The sequence below is a fragment of the Uloborus diversus genome, chromosome 4 (genome assembly GCF_026930045.1).
Source record: "Uloborus diversus isolate 005 chromosome 4, Udiv.v.3.1, whole genome shotgun sequence".
In the NCBI taxonomy this organism is placed as follows: Eukaryota; Metazoa; Arthropoda; class Arachnida; order Araneae; family Uloboridae; genus Uloborus; species Uloborus diversus.
The window spans coordinates 71,890,259-71,917,929 of NC_072734.1; the positions used below are offsets into that span (position 1 = coordinate 71,890,259).

The following is a 27,671-nucleotide window of genomic DNA, read 5'->3' on the forward strand; positions in this document are numbered from 1 at the left end:
AAGTGCCTTTTGTATGCTTATTTATACACATGTACTTATTGATGGTCTTTATAAAACAGATAACAATTAGATAGAATCTTAAAGGTTATTTTGATAACATTCAAGTAGGTAAGGTTCATAAGTAAAACAAAATAAGTAAAGCCTTTCTGAATTGACAGCAGAGTAAAAGGAAAGTAACAGGAAGAGGCTAAATAAGTTTCAATCAGATAAGGCTACTAGCGTTTTCCACTTTCTCATGTACTCATCCTAAATGATCCAACATGCTGTAGAATGTAAGTATATTTGCATTTAAAGGAAATCTCCATTTTAAGCAAAATTTAAAGCACCAGGCTTGGCTTAACATTATCTTTTTGAGACTTGAGCATTTGGATAACATTGAACAATTTAGAACGGTAAAGATATAAATTCCTGGGAAGATTTAAAGAGTAGCAAAATACAACACTATTTTAAAAATGAATTATGTATTCATTCTTCTTTCTTAATTTTCAACATAACAAATAGTCAGAGGAATAAGTTTTAACCAAAACTACTTTTTAAACTGTAATAAATAAAATACCAAACAATGTATCATAAGATTAAATTCAGAAATATTTCAGCTGTATTAAGGTGCAATGAAGAAAAAAAAAAGAAAATACATAAAAGCCTTGAAAATAAACAGTTACCTCAAGAATACCAGTAGTATTTTCGTCCTCATTAAACAGCAGAAAGCTCAGCTGTAGAAACAAGCTTTGGAAAGCATTACTTTCATCCAACTTGCCATCCTTCTTACCCTGCTTGGTTAACTTATGAACCATTGACTTGGCAATTTTCCAGGAGTCTTCTATCTGAAAATTTGAAAATTAAACATTACCTAACAATGCACTTATAAACAAATCCATAATAAGCAAGAGCACTTGAATCTATAAACTTAATTTCAATTTAACAGAATTTTTATAAGTACAATATAATGTCTTGGACTTGACCTAGGGGTCTAGACCAAGGGGATCAGCAACAACATAATGTATATTGACCTAATATTAAAATTTCTTCCAATCTTTAATATCTGTCATTTTTAATATTGATATTGTCATTGTAAAATCTCTGCATATACCACTGGATTGTGACAGAAAGAAGAACAATCTTTCAACAAGAGGTTTGAAATTGGAGAATAATGCAACTAAATTGAAATATGAGTAGCTAGGGAAATTGAAATCTTCAGAAGAGAAAGAAAGGTTCCACATCTAAACACCAATAGCATTAAAGAAGCGAAACATATCCTTCATGGCAAAACAAAAGCATCATCAAAAGCATGACCAAATATTAGTCTTTAAGGCTCTTCTATACCGTCCATCTTGGTTTTCGACGCTAATGCTTTCTCTACGGGAAAATCTGCTACCTATACAAAGCATAACACGAGAAATTACTGGAATATTTTCATGCGGTTTGTTTTAAACGATGGCTATGACTTAGAACTAGAGATGCTCTTTTTTATTTTTTCTGTAGTTATTTTGAATTTTTTTTAATAACATTTTAAAACTTTAAACGACTATTTTCACACGTTTGAAAAATGATATGGAAAAACGGAAAAAGGAGCGCAAGAGATTGAACATTTCTCTTTAAAAACATATTTTGAGTTTGTTTCTGAGACAATTTGTTCTATTGATATTCTCCACGGAGTAAAGCCTTATTTTCGAAAAATTGAGAAAAACTGCGAAAAACACACCTTCCACCAGACCACACCCATTTCCCCCCCACACCCCACTTTGAGGGACCACTTTCTCTTCTCCCCCAGGGTCTTTGGCTGCTTCTCCGCTTTTCCCCTCTGCCTCGCCACAGGCCTCGCCAGGCAATAAACTGGATCCCTACTAATGACCATTCATTCTTTGTCGTTTTTTGTGTTAGTCTTGTATCTATGTGACTCGACGGTGACATCCGTTCTAAAAAAAAAACGCATTTTTTTTCTTTTTTCGAGTTCCTCGATAAGTTTTTGAAATTATTTAGGTGATATATTTTTCAATGCTGTTTTAATATAAGTACACCGTTTGAGTGTAGAAGTTATTTTGTCTAAAGAATCTGTGTAAATTACTGCATCTTATAATGGGAAAAAATGTGAGTCTTCTCGTTTGAAGATTCATCTACATATTTCAAGAATTGTCATTGCTTGAACTTTTGTCTTAATCATTTGCGCATAACCAAGATCAAAGAGCTCTACTCAGGTCCGCGCCAAGCCTGATCAACGCCGTTGTGCAAATGTCTTTTGAGCGCCTTTATGCAGTGGCGTTCGGCGAAAATATAGTTAACAGCTGGATTGACGTTTTGTAGACCAATATGACGTAGAAAAAAATACGTTTGTCATTTAATTGATTTTGAAAAAAATGTGTATTTAATTTTGGATTACAGTGCACGTGTGTGATTACAGTTTCACTTCATATCTCGAACTTATTTCGAGTTCAGTAGCTCCTCTGATATGCTAATGCGTTTAGGAAAAAGAAAATATTTTAAATATTAACAATTCTAAAATACGGAAGGCATTGAATATGATATCTAAAACAAATACATTGTCCAAAGCTCTTTTTCTGACACACAAATAGTTAAAAAAAAAAGGAGGGGGAGAGGAATCGAGTAATTATGGTCAAGTCGTTACTTTTTGCAACTAAAAAGTTAGCCAAAATTGTAGTCTACAATATACAAATATTACGCACAAGTAAAATTTATGCAAATACACTTACCATAGTTTTTATGTATGATAAAATGAAATAGTCGAATTTCCGCGAGCAATAATTTAAAATCACAAAAAGACATATTGCACAAATTATAGTACAACATATTCTCCTCAAGATCCAAAATGAAGAATAGAAAATTTCTCGCGCCTCATATGTTCAGCTTCGTGTACTATTAACCCTAAACAGCATTCACGCCTCCACACGAAGAAGAAAAATGCTGATGTATGCATTAACTAGCATCACGTGATTTCAGTGTAAAAGATTGCACTCTTGAAAAGCATGTTTAGACACACAATCTCTCTCACTCTCATTGAAGTTTCCCAGCATTTTTTTTCCTTTTTTTCTAGTTTGTCTAAAAATAATAAAATCTTCTTCAAAATGCTACTCCTACGACCCCCCTCCCCCCGTGCCAAAAGCATTACGGAGCATTTCAAATTTTGGTTTCCAGATCTTCAGTTTCGCAAAATTTCCAGAAAAATCACCCGAACAACATCGCTTATTCTATCAACATTGCTTAAAATTGCGTCGCCGAAACTCGGGTTTGGTTTTGTTTCAGTTTTAAAAGGGCCCTAATTTTACCAAATATGGTCGTACAACTGCGTTTCTGAGACTCCAGTTTCAGAAAAAATGCGAGCAAGAGTCCTCGAATCGCCTTCCTAATATCATCAAAAATTACGTTCTTCAAACAAAACTAACTAAAAATTTAAGTAGAATAACCTCTGAACCCCTCCTCCTAATATCTTAGAATACTGTTAGAACTTTTTAGGAAAATCCAAAGGTTAGCATCAGAATCCCTTCCTCGTAAAAATCTTCAAAGTTAATCTGCAATTGCGTTTTTGAACTTCACTTTCAAAAATTTGAAAGGGAGATTAAAAATAAATTTTAATCTATTTTTCAAGGAAAAAAAACGATTAGGGAGAGTCTCTGAGCCGCATTCCTTGCCATAACGTTAATAAATATGGCCTATAATCGCGTTCCACGACTTAAATTTCTACAAATTTCCGCGGAGCCAAAGACCGTCTAAAATTCCGTTTTCAGTACTAAAAATATCAAAATTTCCCGGGGGAGGAACCCCGGCACCCTTTTTAGATTAGATTATTTTTCAACATGTCTCCCTTAAAACTTATTTTCTAGTTGCAGCACTGTTATGCACTCAAAGTTTTAAGTTATTATTTAAGTAAATATATATTTTTTAACTATACAAGTTTGATCCGGATAAACATGAGCCGAATAAAAACTAGGCATGTCTACTGTATGTAAAATATACAATAATAGAATTGGTAATATCACTTGAAAACACATCTTCTGAGATTTTGGACCCCCCCCCCTTACCACACACACCGTTATGCCCCTCATTGTAGCCGTTAAACAGAAATGAATTATTTGAGCCACTGTTGTGTTTTTCTGACAGTGCAGGTAAGAAAGAAAAAACATTGAAACCAAAACCCCTCCCTTTATGAAATTCTGGACACGGGCCTGTCTGGTAGGTCCATGGACCTGGGCACCACAATTTTAGGAGCACCAAAATGGGGGTAAATTTCTTTATTTCTTCCCGTTTTTGAAAACTTCCACACAAAAAAATTGCAGATATTCCTGTGAGAGGGGGCACCAAATTTTGCCAGGGCCTGGGCATCACTTTGGGCTGAGCGGGCCCTGTTGGATACTGGATATAATGAAAAGTTCTTTTTTTTCCTTCTTTGGTTGGAGAGATTCCCCCCATTTGGAACATTTTTGATTGGTAGTGAAAGGCGCCGTTTTGACTCTGGCGCCGTAGTGCGCCTCAAGACCTCGCACATAAGGACGGCGTGACCATGGATCTACTCTCTTAATTCACAATGGTTTTTTCGAACTCTTTAATGTTTCATTTTAGATAAAGGTTTTTCTTTTTATTATTTTTTTATTTACAATATCAATTTATCAGTCATTATAATTGTGTGAAAAAAAAGGAAAGAAGGAGACTGCGAACAAGAAAGTTTACTATGGTAATACTCTCATCAGCCAGTATCTATCTTTTTCCCAGATAATTGTTTTTTTAAATTTTCATATTATTTTGTGTTCCTCCTATGCTCAAAATGGAAAGGGATCACATTTGATTAATCCAATATATATATATATATATATATATATATACAGTGGCTCCCAAAAGTGTTCGTACACCTTGAAATTTTGTAGTAAAACCAAAATGACGCAAAACTGAATTTGAATATGAAGTCCAATTTTTTTTTCACACCATTCTTATGCCATTCTGAATAAAACTCAGTAGTTTTTTTCAAAATATTGCCAGATTTTATTTTTGAAATTTGTCAAAAAATGAAGAGACGGAGAAATAATACGCCACAAAAGTCGTCGTACACTCAAATATTTTCGAATAAATTCATGATTAAAACTATCATATGTCATTTTTTTATTATTTTTACATTGTGTTGACCCTTAAAAGTCATTTGGTTTTAATTTTTTGTTTATTTATTCCTTAATATTGTGCTTATTACTTTAAAATGACTGGTATTTGAAAAACATCACAAACACCATTCGAAATTTGAATTGTTTACTCACAGTAGTGGTAAATTGGTTTTAAATGTCTCTAAATTAGGTAATTTATACCATTCTATAGTGAAGTGCTTGATAAAATGCTTTAAATACAAGAATAGGATCGAAAACACGGTAAGAAAAGGTCAACTGGCAAAGTTAACAGTGCGTGATCGGAGGTTTACAGTTAAAAAAATTATGAAAAATACACATTTGAGTGCTGAAAAAATTTCTGCAGAATTGAATGAAACATTTTACGTTTAATTTTCACCTAAAATTGTTCGCCAAGTTCTCTGATTAACTGGATTAAATGGGACCTCTTCCTGCAGAAATTTTCTTGTTCGTGCGAATAACAGTAAGCTTACGCTTTCCGTCGCAAAATCAATGATAAATAAGCTCAAAACGTTTTGGAACAACGTCTTACTTATAGATGAAAATAAATTTAACATTTTGGGTTAAATTGTTGTATAATTGTAAATAAAAGAAAAAATGAGGAATTTAATCTGAAGAACTTAGTTGGATCAGTTAATCAGGACGGTGAAAGTGTTTCAGTGTGAGGGTGCATTACAGCATCAGGACTTGGAAATTTGGAATTTTTTGATTAAATAATGACTCATGCTGTTCATTTAAATATTTTAAAAAGCAATTTTAAACTATTAGCCCAAAATTTGGTAATCGGAAACAACTTTGTTTTTTATCGAAATAACGATAAGAAGTACACGTTTGCGTTTGGTGCCTCAAAAATTGTCCTTAAGCTTAGAAATACCCCCTCAATCTCCAGATTTGAACTTAATGTAACATATTTAGAGATATCTGGTGGCTAGATTACGAAAATACAGCTTTGAAACGAAAATAGAGCTAGAAACAGTAAGACTCAAACTGGGGTTGAACATTTACTCAGAAATTACGCAAAAAAAGAAAGAAAAAACAATGAAATCTATTCCCAGACGTTTAAAAGCTCTTGTTGATACTGCATGATGTTCTACTAAATAATAACTTTGTAAAAAGTTAGAATATTTACTAATTTTTTGACATTTTTTCAAAGTGTACGAAGACTTTTGTGAGATAAAATTTCCGGCAGTTTTTGGTTTTTGATTTTTTAAAAATTATGTTTTAATGTTTTATTAAAAATTTTCATGTAGTTTTGTTAAATATAGATCATAGATCTTATAATAAAATACCTATTCCGAAATATTAATTCTAACCAATGGATAATGGCCTATTTCATTGAAAATCGTAGGTGTACGAACACTTTTGGGAGCCACTGTATATATATATATATACATACACAATTTCTTGCATTTTTTCCTCCCCTGTGACTTTAGAGCCACAGGTGAAAGTATTTTTTCGAAGAATCAGCAAAGTCAGCACCTCGTATCAAAATGCTTCTCCTTTAAAGATTGTACATATTTCAATAATTATCATTACTTTTATTTTCGTCTTGATCATTTGCGCAGGCTCACAATCAAAGAACTCTATTCACAATTTACAATGCATTTTCCGAACTCTTTTGATGTTACATAAAGTCGATTTTTGCAAAGCGAATTTGTCTATCTTCGCAACTGCGTGAAAAAGAAATAAGACTGCGAACAAGGAAAGTTGAGTGTGGTGATACAGCCATCAGCAAGTAATTTAGTACCTCACAACCTTTTTTCTACGATCAATGTTTTTGAAATTTTCATATTATTTTGTTTTCCTCCAATACTCAAGGTGGAACAGGATCATATTTGATTCAATCAATTTCATGTATAAAATGATGCTTTTCGGCCAGATAGCTATTTAAAACCTCAAGTGGGAGTATTTTTTCAAAGAATCAACAAAGCAATGACGCCTGCAGCACTTCATATCAAAATAATTCTCGCTAGTACAAGAAGTATCATCAGTTGAACTTTCGTCTTGATCATTTGCGCATGCTCATAATCAAAGAACTCTATTCACAATTTGCAATGCATTTTCCAAACTCTTTTCAGGTTACATAAAGTTTATTTTTGCAATGCGAATTTGTCAATCATCTGACTGCATGAAAAAGAAATGAGACTGCGAACATGAAAGCTCAGTACGGTGATACTGTCATCAGCAAGTATGATTTAGTACATCAACAGGGGCGGATCCAGAAATTTTTGTAAGGGGGGTCAAGTTTCAATGGATATCGTTATTATTCCTACGTAAAAAAGTAGCAGTTAATCAGGGTTGCCCATCATTCCATGCAGGAGAGCGTACCGCCTCATATGCTACGAAGCACTCCCCTCCCCCCCAAGTCAAAACCCATTCAAATTACCTCCCCTCCCCCTAAATTTTCAATGCCACAGCCTGAGCCATGGATCATATTCCCTCAAACTTTCATCAAAAGTCACATTTCTTTCGGCAGATATGCTGGTCATGTCACCGTAAGCTTTGGTTATATGAGATAACATCTATAAATAGTAATAAAAAGCACCCATAACACGCACAACATGTGGTTTGAGGGGGAGGAGAACTGGGGAAAAAGTTAAGCTCATTAGAGAAATTTGCGCTTTTGAAAATGAACAAAGAAATCAAAATAGCAATTCCTCAGTAAACAAATCCAGTCAATTCTTTGAATTATGACGAGCTAAAAAGAACTACCTTACAGAACCGAGCAAAAAAAAAAAAATGTTGACATTGATTCCATGTACTATTTTTTCGGATGTAAAGAATTGAAGTTTAATAATAATCATAATGACATTCTTCTCACAGGGGGTCGGCTGACCCTTTGACCCTCCCCTGAATCCGCCCTTGTACCTCACAACCTTTTTTCTCCGATCATTTTTTTTTTTTTTTAATTTTCATATTATTTTGTTTGCCTCCAACACTCAACATGGAACAGGATCATATTCGGTTCCTTCAATTTTATGAATAAATTGGTGCTTTTTTTTCCGCCCAAATGGCTCTTTAAAACCCAAGTTGAAAGTATATTTTTTCTAAGAATCAAGAAAGCAATACGAATTTTGCAGGGCGAATTTGTCAATTATCGTGACTGCATGAAAAAGAAATGAAACTACGAACAAGAAAGGTCAGTGTGGTGATACTATCACAGTAATTTAGGGCTACAGTACTCTTTCCTCGCTATTTTTTTTTTTTTTTTTTTGAATTTTCATATTATTTTGTTTGCCTCCAATACTCAAGATGGAACAAGATCATATTTGCTTCATTCAATTTCATGTATAAAGTGATGCTTTTTTCCGCCCAAATGGCTCTTTAAAACACTAATTGAAAGTATTTTTTTCAAAGAATCCAGAAAGCAATGACGCCAGCAGCACTTCATATCAAAAAAATTCTCCATATTTCAAGAAGTATCATTAGTTGAACTTTCGTCTTGATCATTTGCGCATGCTCACAATCAAAGAACTCTATTCACAATTTACAATGCATTTTCCGAAATCTTTTCATGTTACATAAAGTTTATTTTTGCAATCCGAATTTGTCAATCATCGTGACTGCATGAAAAGAAATGAGGCTGCGAACAAGAAAGTTTAGTATGGTGATACTGTCACAGTAATTTAGGGCCACAGTACTATTTTTCCTTGCTCATTTTTTTTTTTTTTTTTGAATTTTCACGTTATTTTGTTTGCCTCCAATACTGAAGATGGAACGATATCAATTCATTTGATTTCATGTATAATTTTTTCTCACTTTTTGCACTTTGTTTCCCCACTTTGGATAAACAAGTCTTCTCTTTTGCGTACAGCGAATGAGACTGGGAACAAGAAAGTTCCTCATAGTGATAATTAATTCGGCACATAAATTGAGTGCCTCACTGTCTCTCCTTTCGAATAATGCTTATTTAATTTTGTGTCTTTTGCAATCTATTTTTTCCTATAATTCTCGATATTGAACATGATCATACATTTGATTCATTGAATCGATGCATTTTTTTTTCTTTTTGTCATATGACAGTTTTCAACTCTAAACGAAAATATTTTTCGAAAATATTAACAAAACAATGTTCCTTCCTTTTTTTAGGATTTTTTTTTTCTCGTTTCATGATTGATGGCAATCTTTTTACAACAGCGTAGTTGTTGGTACACGTAAATATTTTTCGAGACGCTTTCATGATAGATAACGTTTTTCATTTGTATACTGTGCTACTCATATTGTTTAACGCCACTCTATTTTCATAAGGAATTTTATTTATTTCCTACTATGTGAACAAAATGTTTAAATAACAGAGAGTGTCAAACTGAAAGAAAAAAATTCTTTGCCTCAAGATCAAGAAATCAAATTTTTATGATACGGAAATTCCTAAATACCACTTGCTGACTATTTTGAACTACTGTACGCTTTCTTACACTTCATTCATTTTTTCGAAGTATATTTAAACCATTAGAGTTCAATTACTTACGTTTTATTATATGCATTGGTAAAATTTGTGAATATATAATTTTTATTCTTTTAACAATACGCTCAATGAATTGAAATTATCTTAAAATGTTGATGAATAGGCACATCGACGAAAGTTTGAATTAAAGTAGGCTTTTATCCAAGAAAAACAACAGTAAAATTCCCAATTTGCATTCAGAGCGTGATAAAGGGCTTTTGTACGCAGTAACATGGCTTTTCTCAGATTTAAATCAAGCGTTGATTCTGCATGCAACTGTCAAAAATACTAAGCTCTGCAATAATTTGCTTTTAGCATTACTGAGAGGTGTCATTTCATTCTAATTATTTAGTACACGTGTATAAATAATGAAAACCTTAGTGGGTATTTATCAGTGGCGCACACTAGGGTCCAGGGGGTCAGGACCCCTCCCATAGGTCTTGCTTTTTTCCCCGATCGATTACGATTCTATATTTTGTGCGTGAAATAATTTCAAACAAAGGTTACAATAACTTCTGTTTTAATAAGTGAAAAAATAAAACCCGCATGTTAAGAGATTTTTTAAAATATTGTGCACTTAGCCTACGAGAAGAAGAATAGGGATTATAAATGAATACACAGTAATAAGTATGTTTTTAGTTTTGTGATTACAAATTGAAATGAGATCCTTTGAACTTGAATTCATTTTTTTATTATGAGAAAAATAAAAGCGTAAATTATTTAATTTCTGGTTATTTCTTTACTTAATGCTAATTATTTATTCATTAGCTTATTTTTTACTGTTTTTTGTTCTCGGGAATCGATAAAATCAAGTCAATATGTTTGACGGCGTAATAATGGAATGAGACTTTCGACCTTGGACCCTCCCTTTAAAAAATTCATGTGCGCCACTGGTAATATGGTATCCTTCTGATCACTAACAAGACAACAGCATTTTTTTTCTTTTCCTGTTTTCTATCGTGCCAACATGCAGATTCGTCAGTTTCTTTATTTCCTCTTTTGATGCGCAGAAAATTCATAGACAAAACAAAAGCATAATTTTCTAATTAAAAACTGCACAGAAAATCCTTGTACAGGGCGCGATTGTTTTCGAAAGATTTACTATTTATGCCTTTTTATTAATTGTAACATTCATCAAACTAGCTATCAGCAAACCTAACTACACAACTACCAAATGTTTTTATTTTATGCTCACACCGACATCCGCAGAAATTCTTCGACATTTTTCTATGATTAATTTGCTTTTCTTTTCAAGAATAGTTACAGAAATTTCTGTAAAAAGCAAAGCAATCTTTTATCGATAAAGTTATAAAGATCATCAGTGTTCCGCTCGCCCTCTCCCCCTCAATTATATATTGAAAAATACATAAACGAATGAACTGAACGAATAAATATAAAACAAATAAAAAAAAAACGAAGATTATGCCGCCCATGAATTGCAAAACAAATACAGAATTCGATTCGAAGAGTAAATGTGTAGAATTGTCCCGCGGTTCCAAAGTTTTCAAGTAAAAGTGAGAAGGGTGGTAGAATAGAATAGGAGAATTGGATTCTTTTTTCTTCACCCTCATACTACACCCTTCTACCCGATCTGTTGTCGTGGTGGGAAACAGGCCGGAGGGGTGGGGGACATGTTTTGGAACAGAATCCTTCTTATAATAGCTCGCTCTCTGCCCCAGAGGTAAAGGAGTACCGATGGGGGCAGCTTAGATTTACGACTGTCCTTTCAACAACTCAATGATTGACGTAGTCCATCATGAAATCTGGCCAATTAGCAGTGCAAAAAAATCGAGTTAGCCCCTCCCAGATACACCCCCTGTGTTGCCACAGATTTCGTGTTTTCGTCGAATCTGATTTTACGGAGAGGTTTAGAAGAGCCTTAAGGCAAAACCATTGAATATTTTTACTACTAACTAAGTATGACGAAAGGATATATTCCAACACTATCAAGAGTCAGTAATATATATATATGTATATATATAAAATTTATAGCTAATATATCATCGCCTCAGAGCAATACTAAGACATCTGATCCCAGAAATAACACTAAGATATCCTACTGTTGCTCTTGGAACAATACAGAGGAAAGTGAGGCATGTTGGAACATTTAAGGGTCTTTTTAAGAATTATAAAAATAAATTTTTAAAAAGACCCTCAAAATTATGATACTGGGTCATTCCATGTCAATCAACCAATCAGTCAAAATGACCATCTCAGATTTTCATGAAACTTTCAGGGATTATACTATTTGACATTTTAAATTCAGATCTACTTAAAAAAAAAATCTATCTCTTTTGGTTAATGAGTAATTAATTTTTTAAATCTTTAAAAAAACAAATTTTTTTACTCATCTGTTGTGCTTAAAAATGCTACAATTTTAGTTGTATGAGGTCAATACAGTTGGTTAATGGCTCATTTTAAAGAGAATTACATGAGCTTTAATTTGACATGCAACTTGTATATCTCTTAATTTTTTTTTTAAATTAAAAATTTAAATTTTTTTAAAGTTAGTGTTTTTTAAAAATTTTGAAAAAAAAAATATGTTTTTAAATATGTTTTAATAAATACATCCTAAAAATTTCAGAGTGGGGACATAATGGGATCAGCAGTTATAGCAAATAATGCAATGACACAATAATGCAATTTTTTTTTTGTATATATATATATATATATATATATATATATATATATATATATATATATATATATATATATGTGTGTGTGTGTGTGTGCGTGTGTGTTTTATTAAACATTTTTTTAGATTATTTTCTTTTACTTTTTAAAATTACTTTTGTTTTTAATTTTCTTTAAAATTATTTTTTAATTTTATTTTCTAACTAAGCAATTTCTAATTTGGCAACATTTTATTTCAAAATTATGATATAAATTAAAATATAATTGGAAATGAAATGCATTAAAACCATTTAAAGAACAGCAGATCATGCAGCAGCTTGTTAATACAAGTGTTGAAACACTCCCTGACATGTTCAAACAGGTGTGTGACGCATTAAGTCCAATAGTTGAAGGAAGCTTTTCATTCTTATACGGGCTTTCAAATAGTAAAGTAGGTTGTGTTTGATGTATTGATAATTGTGCTTTTATTGTTTGTTTTTTAATAGATGTTCTCATATTTAATAGTTATAAAAGTTGATTATTTTAAAATATTTTTGTGCAAATTTTCAAGAGTGCTTATTGGAGTTTAATAATGACCTTTTAACCAAGCTTTAAAGAAAAAAAAATGTCTGAAGCAGGGACTTCAAAAATTTTTTCTTTGTACTGCTGCAATTCATTTAAGAAACCTGGACATGACTATTACAAAAAAAAAAAAAAAAAAAAATTAAGAACTGTGAGTAATAATGTATCAAAGCATCATAAAGAAGTAATTGAAGGCTATAAAATATGTGATACTTGCCGCAAAGCTGTACAAAAATTACCTTTAGTTACCTCAGATTATAAAGAAAGTTCAGATGAAGCTCTGAGTGAAACAGATCATGAGGCTGAAATTTCAACTCCAGAAAAGTCTAAAGCTATTGAAATTTTAAATGAAAGTCTTGGAGTAATTGATGAAACTCCCATAAAAAAAATTCGTCTTAGTGAAAAGAAGTACCCCCAAACAAAATTAACTAAGATAACTAAAGTTTTAGGAACTCAACTATTTGGTTTAAGCTCAAAAAAATCAGATGATCTCATAAAGTTCGATTATGATAGTGAAATAATTAGCTGACTTAAAGAGAAATTCTCCAGTACAACCGACAAAAGCTTAAAACTGCAAATTTTAACAACACTTCCAGAAAGTTGGACCTTAAAGCAAATAGAAAGCGAATTTAAAGTGACAAATTTCATTGCTAGAAAAGCTAAAAAACTCATGAAGGACAAAGGAATAATGTCTGCTCCTGATCTAAAACCCGGAAAGGCATTAAGCCCAGAGACAGTGAATCTAGTGAAACAATTTTATGAATGTGATGAAATCAGTAGTCAGATGCCTGGTAAGAAAGACTTTGTTTCTATTAAAGTGGATGAAAGAGCAATTCATCTCCAAAAGTTTTTAATTTTAAATACCTTAAGAGAATCTTATGTGCTATACAAAGAACATTATCCTGATAAAAAAAAAAATAGGCTTCTCCAAATTTTGTGAACTTTGTCAGAAAAATTATGCTCTTGCTGGATCAGATGGAACACATTCAGTTTGTGTATGCGCTATTCACCAGAATGCAAAATTGATGATGGCTCAGTGTAAATTACCAGAATTGGTTAACAGGGACAAACGAATCAAAACTTATAAAGACTTACTTAGTTTGATGATTTGCGAAGTTCCTACAGACAAGTGTTATTTTCGTCAATGTAACAACTGTCCAGATACTATTGGGTGAGTGCAAAAGTTCGTGCGAAGTTGCAATAGATGGCGTTAGAACGGGCGTAACGTGTTGTCATTAATACCACTATCTACGTAAGTCAGATCGTTGGAAAGGTGACATGTGCAGCTTTCATTCCAATCAAAATAATTTGTGCAGATACAAACTGCTTCGAGAAAGTGTGTTGATAAAGTGCATTTACGGCATGTTATGCTTTATGAGTTTCGGAAGGGAATAAACATTGCAGCAGCCGTAAAAAACATTCAAGACGTTTATCAAGATCAAGCACCAGCTAAACGAACTGTGGAAAAATGGTTCGCAAAATTTCGTTGCAGAGATTTTAAGCTAGAAGACGAGCCACGTTCAGGTCGACCTTCCGACATTGATGACGACGTTTTGTGTTCTTTAGTTCAGAATACTCCGCGAATTTCAATAGAGGAAGTTGCTACAGCACTTAATGTTGACCGATCAACCGCTTTTCGGCAGTTAAAAAAAATTGGATTTGATTTAAAGCTCAATATATGGGTGCCCCATTTGTTGACCAAGAGCAATAAAATCCAGCGAATTTCTGCTGCCGTATCTTTACTCGGGCAGCCCAAAAACGAGCCGTTTTTGAATCGATTAGTGACGGGCAATGAAAAATGGGTCCGTACAACAACGTTCAGCGCAAACGCACATGGAAACAGGCAGGTGAACATGGTGACGCAATGGCAGAGGCCAGTTTGCACCCGATGAAGGTGATGCTCTGTGTTTGGTGGGATTGCAAGGGTTATTTTGAGTTTCTCTCCGCCAGCCAAACGATTGATTCGGACAAGTACTGTCGTCAATTAACTAATCTGAACCGAGAAATCAAACAGAAACGTACGAGTTTGTCAAATCGCAAAGGCGTAGTCTTTCATCAAGATAACGCTAGACCACACGTTTCAAGACAGACGCTACGCAAACTGAACAGCCTGAAATGAGATGTCCTAACTCATCCACCGTATTCTCCTGATATCGCACCATAGGATTATCACTTATTCCGGTCATTGCAAAATCATTTAAATGGAAAAAAACTTGACTCTTTGAATGCCTTACAAAACGTCGTGTCTTCGTTCTTCGAATCTAAACCACGCAGTTTTTATGATCGGGACATCCGTATGCTGCCAGAACGTTGGAAGAAGATTACAGACAACGATGGAGAATATATCATTGATTGAATAAAGAGTTTTGCTTGCCTAATCACTGTATGACTTTCTTTCACAAACTCCGCACGAACTTTTGCACTCACCCAATAATAATTTGAAATATCTTTTTGAAGATTCGTTTAAGCAAAACAGCATTGATACTGTAACATACAAGCAAAGGATGCAAATTGATAATATTACTGCACTTGATGCAATAACAAAACAAACTGATGGTTTTTTAAATTGTTTGTTTGATAGCTTACCCAAACTGCTGAAACATTCTTTTATTGCTAGCAAACAATCTGCTTATCTTAGATATATGAAAAAAAATCTGGTTGAAAATCAATGCATTGTATTATGTGATTTTGCTGAGAACTACTCTTTCATTCTACAAGATGCTGCACAAGGATTTCACTGGAACAATGCACAAGCAACGATACATCCTTTTGTGGTATACTACATGGAAAATGTCATGTTACAGCACCTGAATTTAGCTATTATCTCTGATTGCATGTCCCATGATACAGTTGCTGTGCATTTGTTCCGGAGGCTTATGATAGCATACTTAAAGCAAAAATTGCTGCAAAGAGTAGACAAAATTCATTATTTCTCAGATGGGGCAACATCCCAGTACAAAAATAAATCAAATTTTGTAAACCTCTGTCACCATACTGCAGATTTTTCTATTGAAGCAGAATGGAATTTTTTTCCAACATACCATGGGAAAAATGCTTGTGATGGTATAGGCGGCACAGTTAAGCGATTAGCTGCACATGCAAGTCTCCGTATGGTCTATAATGAACAGATTATGACCTCCCGTCAATTATATGAATTGTCTAAAGACAATATTAAAAATATCGATTTCATATATTCAACAGAAAGAGATTACGAAAAAGAATTAGCATTTCTGAAAACAAGGTTTGAAGAAGCCATAACAGTGAAAAGAAGTCAACAGTTCCACAATTACAGACCAAAAAGCAAAAGCACAGTATTCGTTAAATATTACTCCATTTCACAACACACAAAAGAAGAGATAGTAAGCAAACATGATGATGATGATGCTGATGATTTGGACTTGAATGATATAGTTGGTTTTGTAACAGGTGTATATAATAATGAATGGTGGCTAGGTTGTGTTTTAGGAATTGAAAATGAGGAGGTTAAAGTAAGTTTTTTACAACCTCATGGACCTTCTCCATCCTTTAAGTACCCTCATATTCCGGATGTATTGCTAGTAAATAAAACGGAAATACTAACCAAAGTTGACCCTACAACACAAACTGGAAGGGTTTATAATCTCTCAGAATCTGAAAATTCAAAGGCGAGTAAAATGCTACTTTCCAAACTGAGGAGATGAAAGACTTATCTGCACAAGGTATTTTTATGTATCGAATTCTACTTTGTGTTTATATATTTCAAAATCACATCCTCGAAGTTTCTGTGATAGTTATGTTTACTGAACTTCAAAAGAATAAAAAATAACCAAAATTTAAGATTTTTTTTGAAATTTAAAGGTTGTTTAATTAACTGAACTATTCATAGTTTTACTACAAAATTTTAATAATATTATTAAAAACAACTAAAACATGTATATTTTGAAATAAATTTAAATTGTTAAAAAAAGTTTTTTGCATGTAAAAAAGTATTTTTTATTTATTTATTGTTTTTTAAATTTTTCAACAAAAATGCTAAGTAGCACCATTGCATTATTTGCTATAACTTCTGATCCTATCATGTCCCCACTCTGAAATTTTTAGGATAAATCAACTAAAACATATTAAAAAACATATATTTTTTTCAAAATTTTTAAAAGACCCTAACTTAAAAAAAATTTTAATTTTAAATTTAAAAAAAATGAAAATGCAATAAAAATATGCAAGTTATACGTCAAATTAAAGCTTATGCAATTCTCTTTAAAATGAGCTATTAACCAACTGTATTGCCCCCATACAACTAAAATTGTAGCATTTTTAAGCGCAACAGATGAGTAAAAAAAACGTGTTTTTTTACAGATTTAAAAAATTAATAACCAAAAGAGATTGAATTTTTTTAAAAGTAGATCTGATTTTAGAATGTCAAACAGTATAATCCCTGAAATTTTCATGAAAATCTGAGATGGTAAATTTGAAAATAATTTTTTTTTTGGTTGAATTGACATGGAATGACCCTCCTATTTATTTTATGTGTCTTAAAAACAGCTTTTATTTTTGTTTTCAGGACTCTAGGTCTTTAATCTTTTCGAGCAAATAAATACTACAAATTTAAAGAAAAGTTGGTCAATTTTTCATATTTCTTAAAATACTAATTTCCTTTTGAAGTATGATATTAACCTGAGTTGAAGTTATACTACCGTATCTCATGAAAAATCAGGTTTTAAATGGATATAAAACATTTACTTGCAGCCATTTATGTTAGGCCTAAAATAACCTGTTGAAATAATGTTTTAACATGCTTTTTTAGGATTTTGTTCAAAATTTTGTCAAGAGATTCTGTGACAAATAGTTCCATTAGTGCTCAAACGTGGTTTTAGTTACTAACATCAAAAGATAGGGATTGCAAGATATCACAATAAAGAAATTGAAGACATACTTTTTGCACTGAAAAAATTGGAGTAACATATTCATCTGCAGATAAAAGTTGATCAGCATAGTCAGAAAGTAAAACTAATTGCTGTATAAACATCTCAAATGGAGCAGACTGATTTTCAGTCCGATGATGGAGGGAATCCAGAGCTCTGTAGAAAGTATTCATGAACACTTTTTGCATAGGACTCGTAAGATTGATCACTGTATCACACTGAAAATAAAATTAATATTAAAAATGAAACTGGATTAAAAAAAAATCAACAAAAAATGTTTTTAGCAAAATTAAATAAAAATAAATGCACTATGTTGTTGTTCACTGTAAACTTCTGTGCAAGTGTTCGATATTTATTTTCACTTTTTGCATATATGTCGGACACATAATCCTGGTCAAGAAAGGTTTCCGATGGAATAATTCCAAGAGGAAGAGCAAAATAAAAACAAAGGCATGAAATGGAATGTTCTAGAAAATAAAAGAATATAGTGAGTTCACACTGAAAACATTTCAAACATTGAATTTAACTCATTATCTATATATATACTAGCTGCGTCGCCCGGCTTTGCACGGTCCACCTCAAAAATAAAAGTTATGTCAAGTGATGCGAGTTCAACACTCAGGCTTGAACCAAAAAAAAAAAAAAAAGTCAGTGTAGTTTTGCGGCAGATTGCGGAAAACCCCCCAAAAAAGTAAACAATTTAAATCCCCTGATTACACGAAAAGCCTCAAAACAAAAACAAGAATTTTACCTGTTCATATTCGAGAAAAAGAAATGGCAACAGATCTTTCATCTCAATGATTTTCTTCACGCTGTAAATTTTAATAAAAGCGTTCATCCGGAAAGTTGAGTTGAAGCACTGAATAATAATTTGAATGGAGGAAAGCCTTCGAAAAATATGGATTTTATTTTGAAATCTAAGAGTCATAATTAATAATTTTTAATTGATATCTCCGCTAATTATTATCGGAGGATTATGTTAAATAGCCAAACATGAAGACGGGAAGATGACGAATCCATCGATACCTGGTTCGATGGTCAGTTCACTGTCGTTCGGGAGAAGAAGCTTGGACATAGATAGATAGATAGATACTCAGATTTTATATGTATAAGATAAATGGATGTATGTTTGTGGGTATATGTGTATGTTCCTTACACAAATCCAGTTTTTGTCGGATTTCTTCCAAATTTGGCACAGAGGTAAATTGTTACTCAGGAATTCATATAGGCGGGTTTTTGGAATTTAAAAAAGATCCGAGGAGGTTCAAGTTCATATTTTTAATCATAAATTGCTCTTTTCGACACGAACAAATTTTTGTACAGTTATGAATTTAGTATAAATGAAAAGCTCGTAAAAATCTGCCCTAGAGGAAGTTTCTTCAAAGATTAACTACTATCGTTAAATTTAGGAACTTTGATTCCAAGCTAATAAAAATTATTTGCAACTTATAACCACCAGGAAACATTTTTAACACAATCAACACAAAAAGTATCAAAAACAATGGCCGGCAATGTCGTTTAGCGGCAAGCGAAACGCATGTGGTAAGAGAGCCGTAGATATACGGGATAATGTTGCACATCGTTTCGTATCCCCAGGGATCCATAGATGCTACCGTTGAATTGAAATTTTTAATACTGTTTAATTAAAAAATCCACGACTGTTAGGGTTGAGTGTATTTTTTTATCAGTGTTTTCCACGTTAATAGCAAAGAAAATACAACCATTAGTAAGGTATTAATATTACATTCAAGATTGACGTAATATCTTCGACTGTTTCAGCATTAGAATACTTTTATTAAAACCACATCTATTTCATTCATATGATCCTTACAAAATCAATTTGCAATGTGTAAATTTTTTGTACACTATTCCTCGATTTACGTCGAATCTTTAAGTAATTCAGTTCAACTATAACCAATAACCTGATTCGATTAAATAGAAGTCGCTCCAGGCTATCAAAGAACATGTATGTTTGTGGGTGTGTGGGAGTGTATTTCCTTCTACAAATCCAGTTTTCGTCAGATTTCTTCCAAATTTAGCACAAAGGTAAATTGTTGCTTAGGAGTTCATATGGGCAGGTTTTTGAAATTTAAAAAAAACCCAAAATGGTCTAAATTCATATTTTGAGTCATACAAATTTTTAAGCTCTTTTCTACACGAACGAATTTGTGTATAGTTATTAATTTGGTCTTAATGAAAAGCCCGTAATAAACTGCCCTAGATGAAGTTTCTTCAAAGATTAACTGCTATCGTTAAATTTAGGAATTTTGATTCCGAGCTAATAAAAATGATTTGCAACTTATAACCACCAGGAAATATTTTAAATGCAATCAAAACTAAAGGTTATTCTTAACATTGGCCGTTTATGCCAATTCGCGATTACAGTAAAGCATATTTGGCAAGAAAAACGAACGAAATCGAAATGCTGATGTTTAGCGTTTTTTGAATAGCATTCTTCAAAGCAGGAATGCATTGCGGTCTTCGACGGTTCTACTTACTTTGTATGCTTTCTTTTGGTATTTCCGTTGCAGTAATGGTAGAACGAAATTTTAGATCAGTAGTTCCCACATGAACAGCCCAGAAAATATGAAAACCAGCTCGGTATCAATAATTCATTCATTATCCATGTACAAGCTTCAACAATTTAATGTTGGACGGTCCTTAAAACCAATCTGCATATGTTATTTATACTATGCCATGATTTACGTCAGATCTTTACCTAATTCAGAGTAAAAAATACTAATTTTGCAAATAAATTGCAGAATAATCATATTTGTGCTTAGTAGCGTATCTGGAATTTGTTTGTCAAGGGGGAGGGGGATGGTCATGACGTTTCTTTTATGCACATAAGCTACCATACTAGGATTGCCAATATGTGCTAAAATTAAAGGTTGTGCACTTTTTTACTCGCAAAACCACACGGAAATATAATTCGACGGAATTCATACACTTTGGGAGAGTTGGAGTTTTAAGTTTGGAAAAAAATGCAAATAAATATTAATTTATGTTTGAACTGTTTTAAACTGCAAAAAAAAAGCTACGTTTTTTATATAAACAAATTTCTTCATTTGAAATTTTATGTTGCCTTAACGCTCGAGTACATCTGATGGAGCATCTTCGCCGACTAGCAATAATTTTATATCTATTTGCACTATAATAGCTTAAGCCCTCTTAAACAGTATAGGGATAAGGTGAAACACTTTGTATCTCATGTGAAACCACATTGGACGATTAAGTGCTTTAAATGTATGTGAGATCTAACTATTTTCGATATAGATAGCTTTATGTTACTTGCTCAAGGTTGGTTTGACTCACAAATGTAATTCTTCTTGCTGCTGGGAGGGGGACTATGAACAATATCTAGGAGAAAGTTTTGAATTAAATTTATGGATTAGGAAAATTTGAATCATTTAAGTTTTAAATTTTTAAACTACGTTTCGAAACGTAAAATATATTTTGTTTGCTTTTCAGCTGTGGATAAGGAGAACAAAATATGCAACAAGATTCTGTAAAATGTAAACAAAAGATTTGTCTATTATACAATTGTAAGTACAAACAAGACATTTATTTTTCAAAAAATTTCACGGCCTGCAAATAATTAAAAAACAAAATCTAACACGGATTAGTGACCAAAATGCACACGCTTACTTTTTTCTCAATAACGCAGTTTAATTGCCGGTTTTTAAATAGTTAGTTTAATAACTTCACGTCCACCTACTTCCATTTTTAATGTTTTACATACCTTAAAATAATGACTGTAATGTAGTCAGTGGACCCATTCCCACCTCTCACTGACGATTGTATCCCTTTTAATTAAAATTTTGATGCTCTCTAAGGAATACTCTGTCTAAAGCAACAAACTTAAATACATGCTCTCTCTACCTGCATCAGTGTGAAATATCATGTATGACATTCACGGCAAGTATTAGGTCTTTAAAATTTGAACTAGAACTTAAATCTTGACAAATTTTAAATCTTTACAAGACATTAATATTACTGTCTAACTGTCATTTTTGCCTACAAAAATAGAAATTTGACGTCAATATAAGAAAATAAAATGTAGCTGACTTGCGTCTTTTTAGGCAAGTTACACTTATCCAATTTTACTCTATGGCATGACACTAAATCACCATGGCAAGAGAGAGCAGACACATTTGATAAAGTTTTTTTATACTAAGAAACTTTTTCTGCAAAATGTGCTTGCCTGAAAAACATACAAAATAACCTATCACTTTATACCTTCATTCTCAAAAACACCGCCAAAAAATCCGCAAAACGGAGTGTTATCATCTGTTAACAACACTGACTGAATTGCTTATTTTCTGTACGGTGGACTATTTGTTTTTGTTTAGCTTTTGCACATTGAGGATGATTTCAAATTAATCTGAAAATATTGTAACCGTGTCCAAGAAGACTATTTTGTATACCTTTGTGCCTAATAATAGGGATTGACTTTCATTTTTTGGTAAGCTCACGACTATTTCTAAGGAAACATCCAATGATTAATTTCCAAATAAAATGTATGTGAAAAGTACTGTTGCATTTTTTGATGTATTGGGGAAAACAAAACCTACAAAGGCCGCCTAATGCTTTTCTCTCGACGCATCACGTAAAAGGTTGTCCCACAAGATTTGCAAAAGACAATCATTTGTCTTTGCATTAAGACAATTTACGTACCGCCCGTCTGATTTAACCTCAGACAACGTACCAGTGGAGACTACAGAGCCCAAATAATATTCCTCGTACTTTTTTGCTTTAAGTTGATGCTACCTTTTCGGCAAATGCTTGATTTTCTGTGTTATTTAAAGTATTTAGAAGATTTGAGCCTAGGAAGAATTGTGAATGTATTTTTTTACGCTCATTTAGATAGAATTCATTCAATTGATTATCCAAAAGATATGTTGCATTAAAAAGCACCCGGGCAACGCCGGGTAGTAAGCAGTGCTTTTATAAAACATTAGAATCAAACAACACATCATAAGAGATTTTAAATACATTTCCTTTTTATCTTAAATGTGTATCATCACAAAATATTTTTGTTTTTACAAAAAGGAATTTATAATGTAATAGTAATTTAAATGAAGGCAAGATAATTTTTAAACATAATATAATCAAAATATTACATTTTCAATTTTAAAAAAACATAAGTATGAATATAAAATTACATTTGTTGCATTAGAAACTGAAAAATAACTCAAAAATTTCAGCTAAGACAGCATATTTGACATGATAATGCATCTCAACATTATAACATTTATTTTCTCATTTACACGTTGCTTGTAAATATTAATGGGAAAGTCATACAAATCAGGATTTAAAAAAATTATGATTTTTCAAAAACATTTTAGAATCTTCAGTTATTAAGTAACTTATATTTATAAATACAGTGTAAGCTGAAATTAATATTTTTAAAAATTAAAAAAAAAACCATCGTATTATAAGTATTACTTCATCAAGAGAAAAAAAAACCTCAAAATCACTATGCGGAAGAAAGGCTGCAGTAACAAAAAAGCAAAACTAAGAATTTTCAAGAGGAATAAGGGTTTCAGTAAAAAATGATTGTAATCTCTTTAATTTTTTAAAATATTACTTGATTTAAGTCATTAACACCCTAATACAAACAACTCAACACTAATTAATTTGAATAATTCCTAATTTAACAATTTAAATGGTAACATTAAAAAAAATGATGCAGGAGATATGAATATTTTGTCAAAAGAAGAAAATGAAGTGAGTGCATTAAATAAACCACTGATGAATATTAACAGGCCAAGTTGAAAGGACTGAATAAAATGCGAAAGAGCTGCAACATACTTACATGAGCAATTTCAGAAGTAGGTTCTTTAACAGTAAAAAATGAATGTAAAAACAAAAATTTAATCATGTTCAACCTCCATTCAATGTCAGCTATTATAACAGGATGTGAAGTCAGATTCCCGATCTAAAAGAAAATATTGCAATTACTGAGATTTTTAAGCACTAATAATAATAATAATTAACACAATAATAATTCAAATTTTACGTACTTGATTTACAGCTTGAATACTCTTAAGACAGTTTTCATTTTCTTCAAGTTCTTCTTCACTACAAAATAAATTAGAAAAACAAAATTGAAATGAAAAAAGGAATAGAAACAGCTGTCAAATGTTTTTCAAATACTCATTTCAGCAAGTAAATATGCAAATAAAATATATTGTAGAAAATTAAAATTCTGAAATTATTTTGATATACAAGGTAGAAATTCAGATAAATCAGTTCAAATAATGCACCTTTAAAAATTCTTTAAAAATTCATGACATTTATCTGAATAAATAGATTAAGTTTTATAGAATGAAATATGGAAGTTTGAGAAGTAATTTCTAGTGACTCTAAACAAACAAGTAGTACTAATTACAAACTAAAAGAAAGTAATAAACAATGCAATTTTGCTTTTCATACTTATTTAATTTACTTTGTAATGCGATAAGTTTCAGTATTTCACAGAAAGCTTTGATGGCGTCAGATGAAAGCTAAAAAGGATTAAAAAAGACATTTTTAAAAAGTATTCCACTGAAAATAAATTTAAAGCACAAATTTATAAAGAGAATATTTGATAAAACCAATAACACATGGCACAAAAAGAAAATACAGTAAGGTGTGGCTAGTGCCAACTTACATGCTATACCTTTGCATGGACGAGTACAGTGTACCCATTACCACATCGATACGACTGCATGACATACCGAATGTTTATCGAAGAGGCATTACTGAAGCTCTTTGATTGTATTCTAGTTGTAGTTTGATAGTGTTCTGGTTGAGTCATGCAGTTTTGACCATTATGGGGCTCCAGCCCATTTAAAAACTAATGAACGTAATGAACTCAGTATCACTTAGATCCAGGGTTTGAAAATATGACATTTTCGAATATAACAAAAATATGTGATATTTCGATATATATCGGATGTTTTGATATGCATCCAATATTTTCAATCTCTTAAAATAGTAACTGCTACCTCAAATCACTGTTGTTTACTTTCTTATATTATTATAATACATCGACTTAAAATTTATGTTTCTTTCATTATATGAAAAATATACATTTTGTGTAAATATTTATGACTTTAAATGGTATTAACTGAGCAACTGACAAAAGCATTAGCTGCTTTACTTATTTTTCTTTTATTAGCTACTTGTACAAAATCATATAATTTAGAAATAAAAAAAATATGTATTTGTCAGTGCACAGCCACAAGATATTCCTTTCTTCTGACCAACTGTTAATTTTCAACTTGATATATTAAAATTGCTAAATTACTAATACTTTCATAATATTAAAATAAAAAAGGAATATTATGTTATTGCATTATATTAATGATATATATCATATACATATAGTATATTGCATTTGATAATCTTTAATAATAAATAATAATATGATTAATGCATAACACTTTTATACTGCGAATATCGTAGTTAAAAAATAAGTATCAAAAATATCAAAATATGATATTTTCAGAATAAATATACAGTTGGCTCTCTGTTTAACGACACTCTATTTAATGACGGCTTTTCAAGGTCCCAGATGGTAAACTATAGTGTTAAAACCATTCTATTTAAGGACGCTTTCTACTTAAGGACGATTTTTTGTGGTCCCTTGAAAGTCGTTAAACAGAGAGCCAACTGTATATTCAGAGTTCATACTTATTTTTAAAAGTGAAAATGTGAAAATTAAGGACTTTTTTAAGACTCTCAGAAATTTAAAAAGGACTTATCGGAAATAATAAGATAACTTTGGGGGGGGGGGAGACTAAGTACTTGATACATGGCTCCATATTAAATCAAAAAATGGGCCCTGCCACACCATTTTTGATTTTGATGAAATTTGGTAGGTAATGTGTACCAATATTCTGTAACCTCAAACAGATATATTTTTTTCTTGGAAAAATTTTACTCCTGAGATATAGCTATTTTTTTGTTTCGTGGATGAGTAAAATTTGGCCTTTTTGAACTTTTTTCAAAAAGTTCAAATAAATTTATTTAAATTAGTAAGAAGATCAAAGACGTCTTATTTTAAAGGTGAAAGAATGAACTTGTATTTGTGCATAAAAAGAAAACAACATAAAAACAATACATAGTAAAACTTAAATTAAGCTGCACTGATGATGAAAAAGATGCAAAAAAGAAATACAGTAATAAAGAACCTTTAATGAAGATAGACAAAGAAAATGAATAAATAAAATTTTAGAAGACGTTAGCTACATGAACTTACATTCTGAATAATTGCAGAAACTTCTTTTTTCTTCAATATTTGATCCAACAGTCCATTACCAGGTCTAAAGAGGAAAGAAACTTTTTAATGTTTTAAAAAATAAACTTGAAATACGTTCAGTTTTAAATCATATTAATAAGTGAAACTTATTGTAATTAAACGCACATACATATACAGACGCGTCTTGAAAAGACGAGTCTCAAAATTCCGAGGTTCCGCTTAACCCAAGGTGCTTTGTTGTTATTTTTAAGGTATACTTTTTATAGACAAAAAATGTTTTAATCTGAAAATTGAAATATTTCGCTATGACTGATTATACATTATTGATACTTCCCTAACAATATACAATAAGGAAAATAAAATGAAATTGATAGATTTATGTCAATAACACTTGCCAAGTGACATGAAATATACTATGAATGTTAAAGATGGATTAAGAGAAACGACTTGGAGAAAGTAGGAAATTGGTTGATACAAAAAACAACTTGAAATTAGAACATTGTTTCCCCTCAAAGGATGACAAACAGCATTTTTTGAAATGTGTGATTGCAATTTAAAAGTGAAGTGCAAAACATGACGCTGTACGAAGCCTATACACAAAATTTTATCCATCTATGACTAACGTTTTCCCATTGTTTTATATTGTAGAAACATATGTCACGATAAAACTCACCAAAACTTATTCAGGGACAATCAAAGGGCAGTTTTTGGTTTCCTGCAAGTTTACACACAAGTATGTGCACATATCAAGAAAAAACTAATCAAAACTTGTTTAGGGTTAATTAAAACATAAATTTATGTTGATATTTGAGTGATTAATTTTTAGAGGGGAGAATATTTTCTTTTTATAGTGTAAGGAAGTAAAGAGCGCATATCCTTATGTAGTCCAAAGAATTTTTTCGGATAATCCGAGCTTTCAGTAATCCGAGGACGAGCCCCAATTACCTCGGATTTTCGAGACTCTACTGTATAAGCAAATTATTCTACTTAAATTACTCAAAGACAGCAAACGGCGGTCCCAGTGTGACTTGCTATGGTCGCTCTGGGCCACCGAAAGACAAAAACAGGAAATAACACAAATAGCTCAGCAGCGAAAAGGCTAACAGGAAAGGAGCAATTGTTAAAAAAGAGAAAAAGCAGTAACATTATTGGACTATTACAGTCTTCTAAGAACTGCAAAGGTTCGTGTTTTTTAACACACATTTATCGAAACTGTTCAAAGTTATTCATTTTCACGGAAGGAAAATTTTCCAATCTTCTGAGAATTTCGAAGGAATCCTACCATCCCCTCTTGAATACATTTTTTTAAAAGTCTAAGTATGAGCCTACGGTGCATACTTAGACTTTTTAAAAAATGTATAAGATAGAATAGCATTGATAACATTACATTACATATAGTACGGTCGCTCGCACCTACCACTATATGTGGTTTAACCAATTGGACGTGGTCATGAAGACAGCTTTGTATTTATGATACAGACCAGGAGCTAAACAACTCTTGAGACAGTATGGTTGTAATGTTGCCCCAGTTGATTTGTAATGGAAACTTCGAGGACTCTGTGATCACAAACATAATTAAGGCACCCCAGCCACCATTAGTGGACATAGAGGATCTTCGACCAGCTGGCCATTGAAGCCTGTAGCCGTTTAGCTACAAGCCCAACACCGATCAGGGCCATGGCCTCCAAATAGCCATGATGCATATTAGTTTTCTGCTGTATAACCATGTCTCTTGAAACATTTCTACTATTAGAAAACTATTC

At 32.0% G+C, this 27,671-nt stretch overlaps 1 protein-coding gene across 1 annotated transcript in view; it reads right to left on the bottom strand.

Moving 5' to 3' along the window:
• LOC129219690 (myb-binding protein 1A-like protein) overlaps positions 1-27,671 on the bottom strand; it is a 94,718-nt gene that overhangs the window by 33,500 nt on the left and 33,547 nt on the right. The window contains exons 11-16 of the mRNA XM_054853970.1: positions 25,909-25,972; positions 24,099-24,169; positions 23,687-23,744; positions 23,479-23,601; positions 17,672-17,878; positions 663-824 (exon numbers count right to left, since the gene is read on the bottom strand). Of these exons, the coding sequence (XP_054709945.1) occupies positions 663-824; positions 17,672-17,878; positions 23,479-23,601; positions 23,687-23,744; positions 24,099-24,169; positions 25,909-25,972 (685 nt within the window). The remainder of the gene's footprint in view (positions 1-662; positions 825-17,671; positions 17,879-23,478; positions 23,602-23,686; positions 23,745-24,098; positions 24,170-25,908; positions 25,973-27,671) is intronic.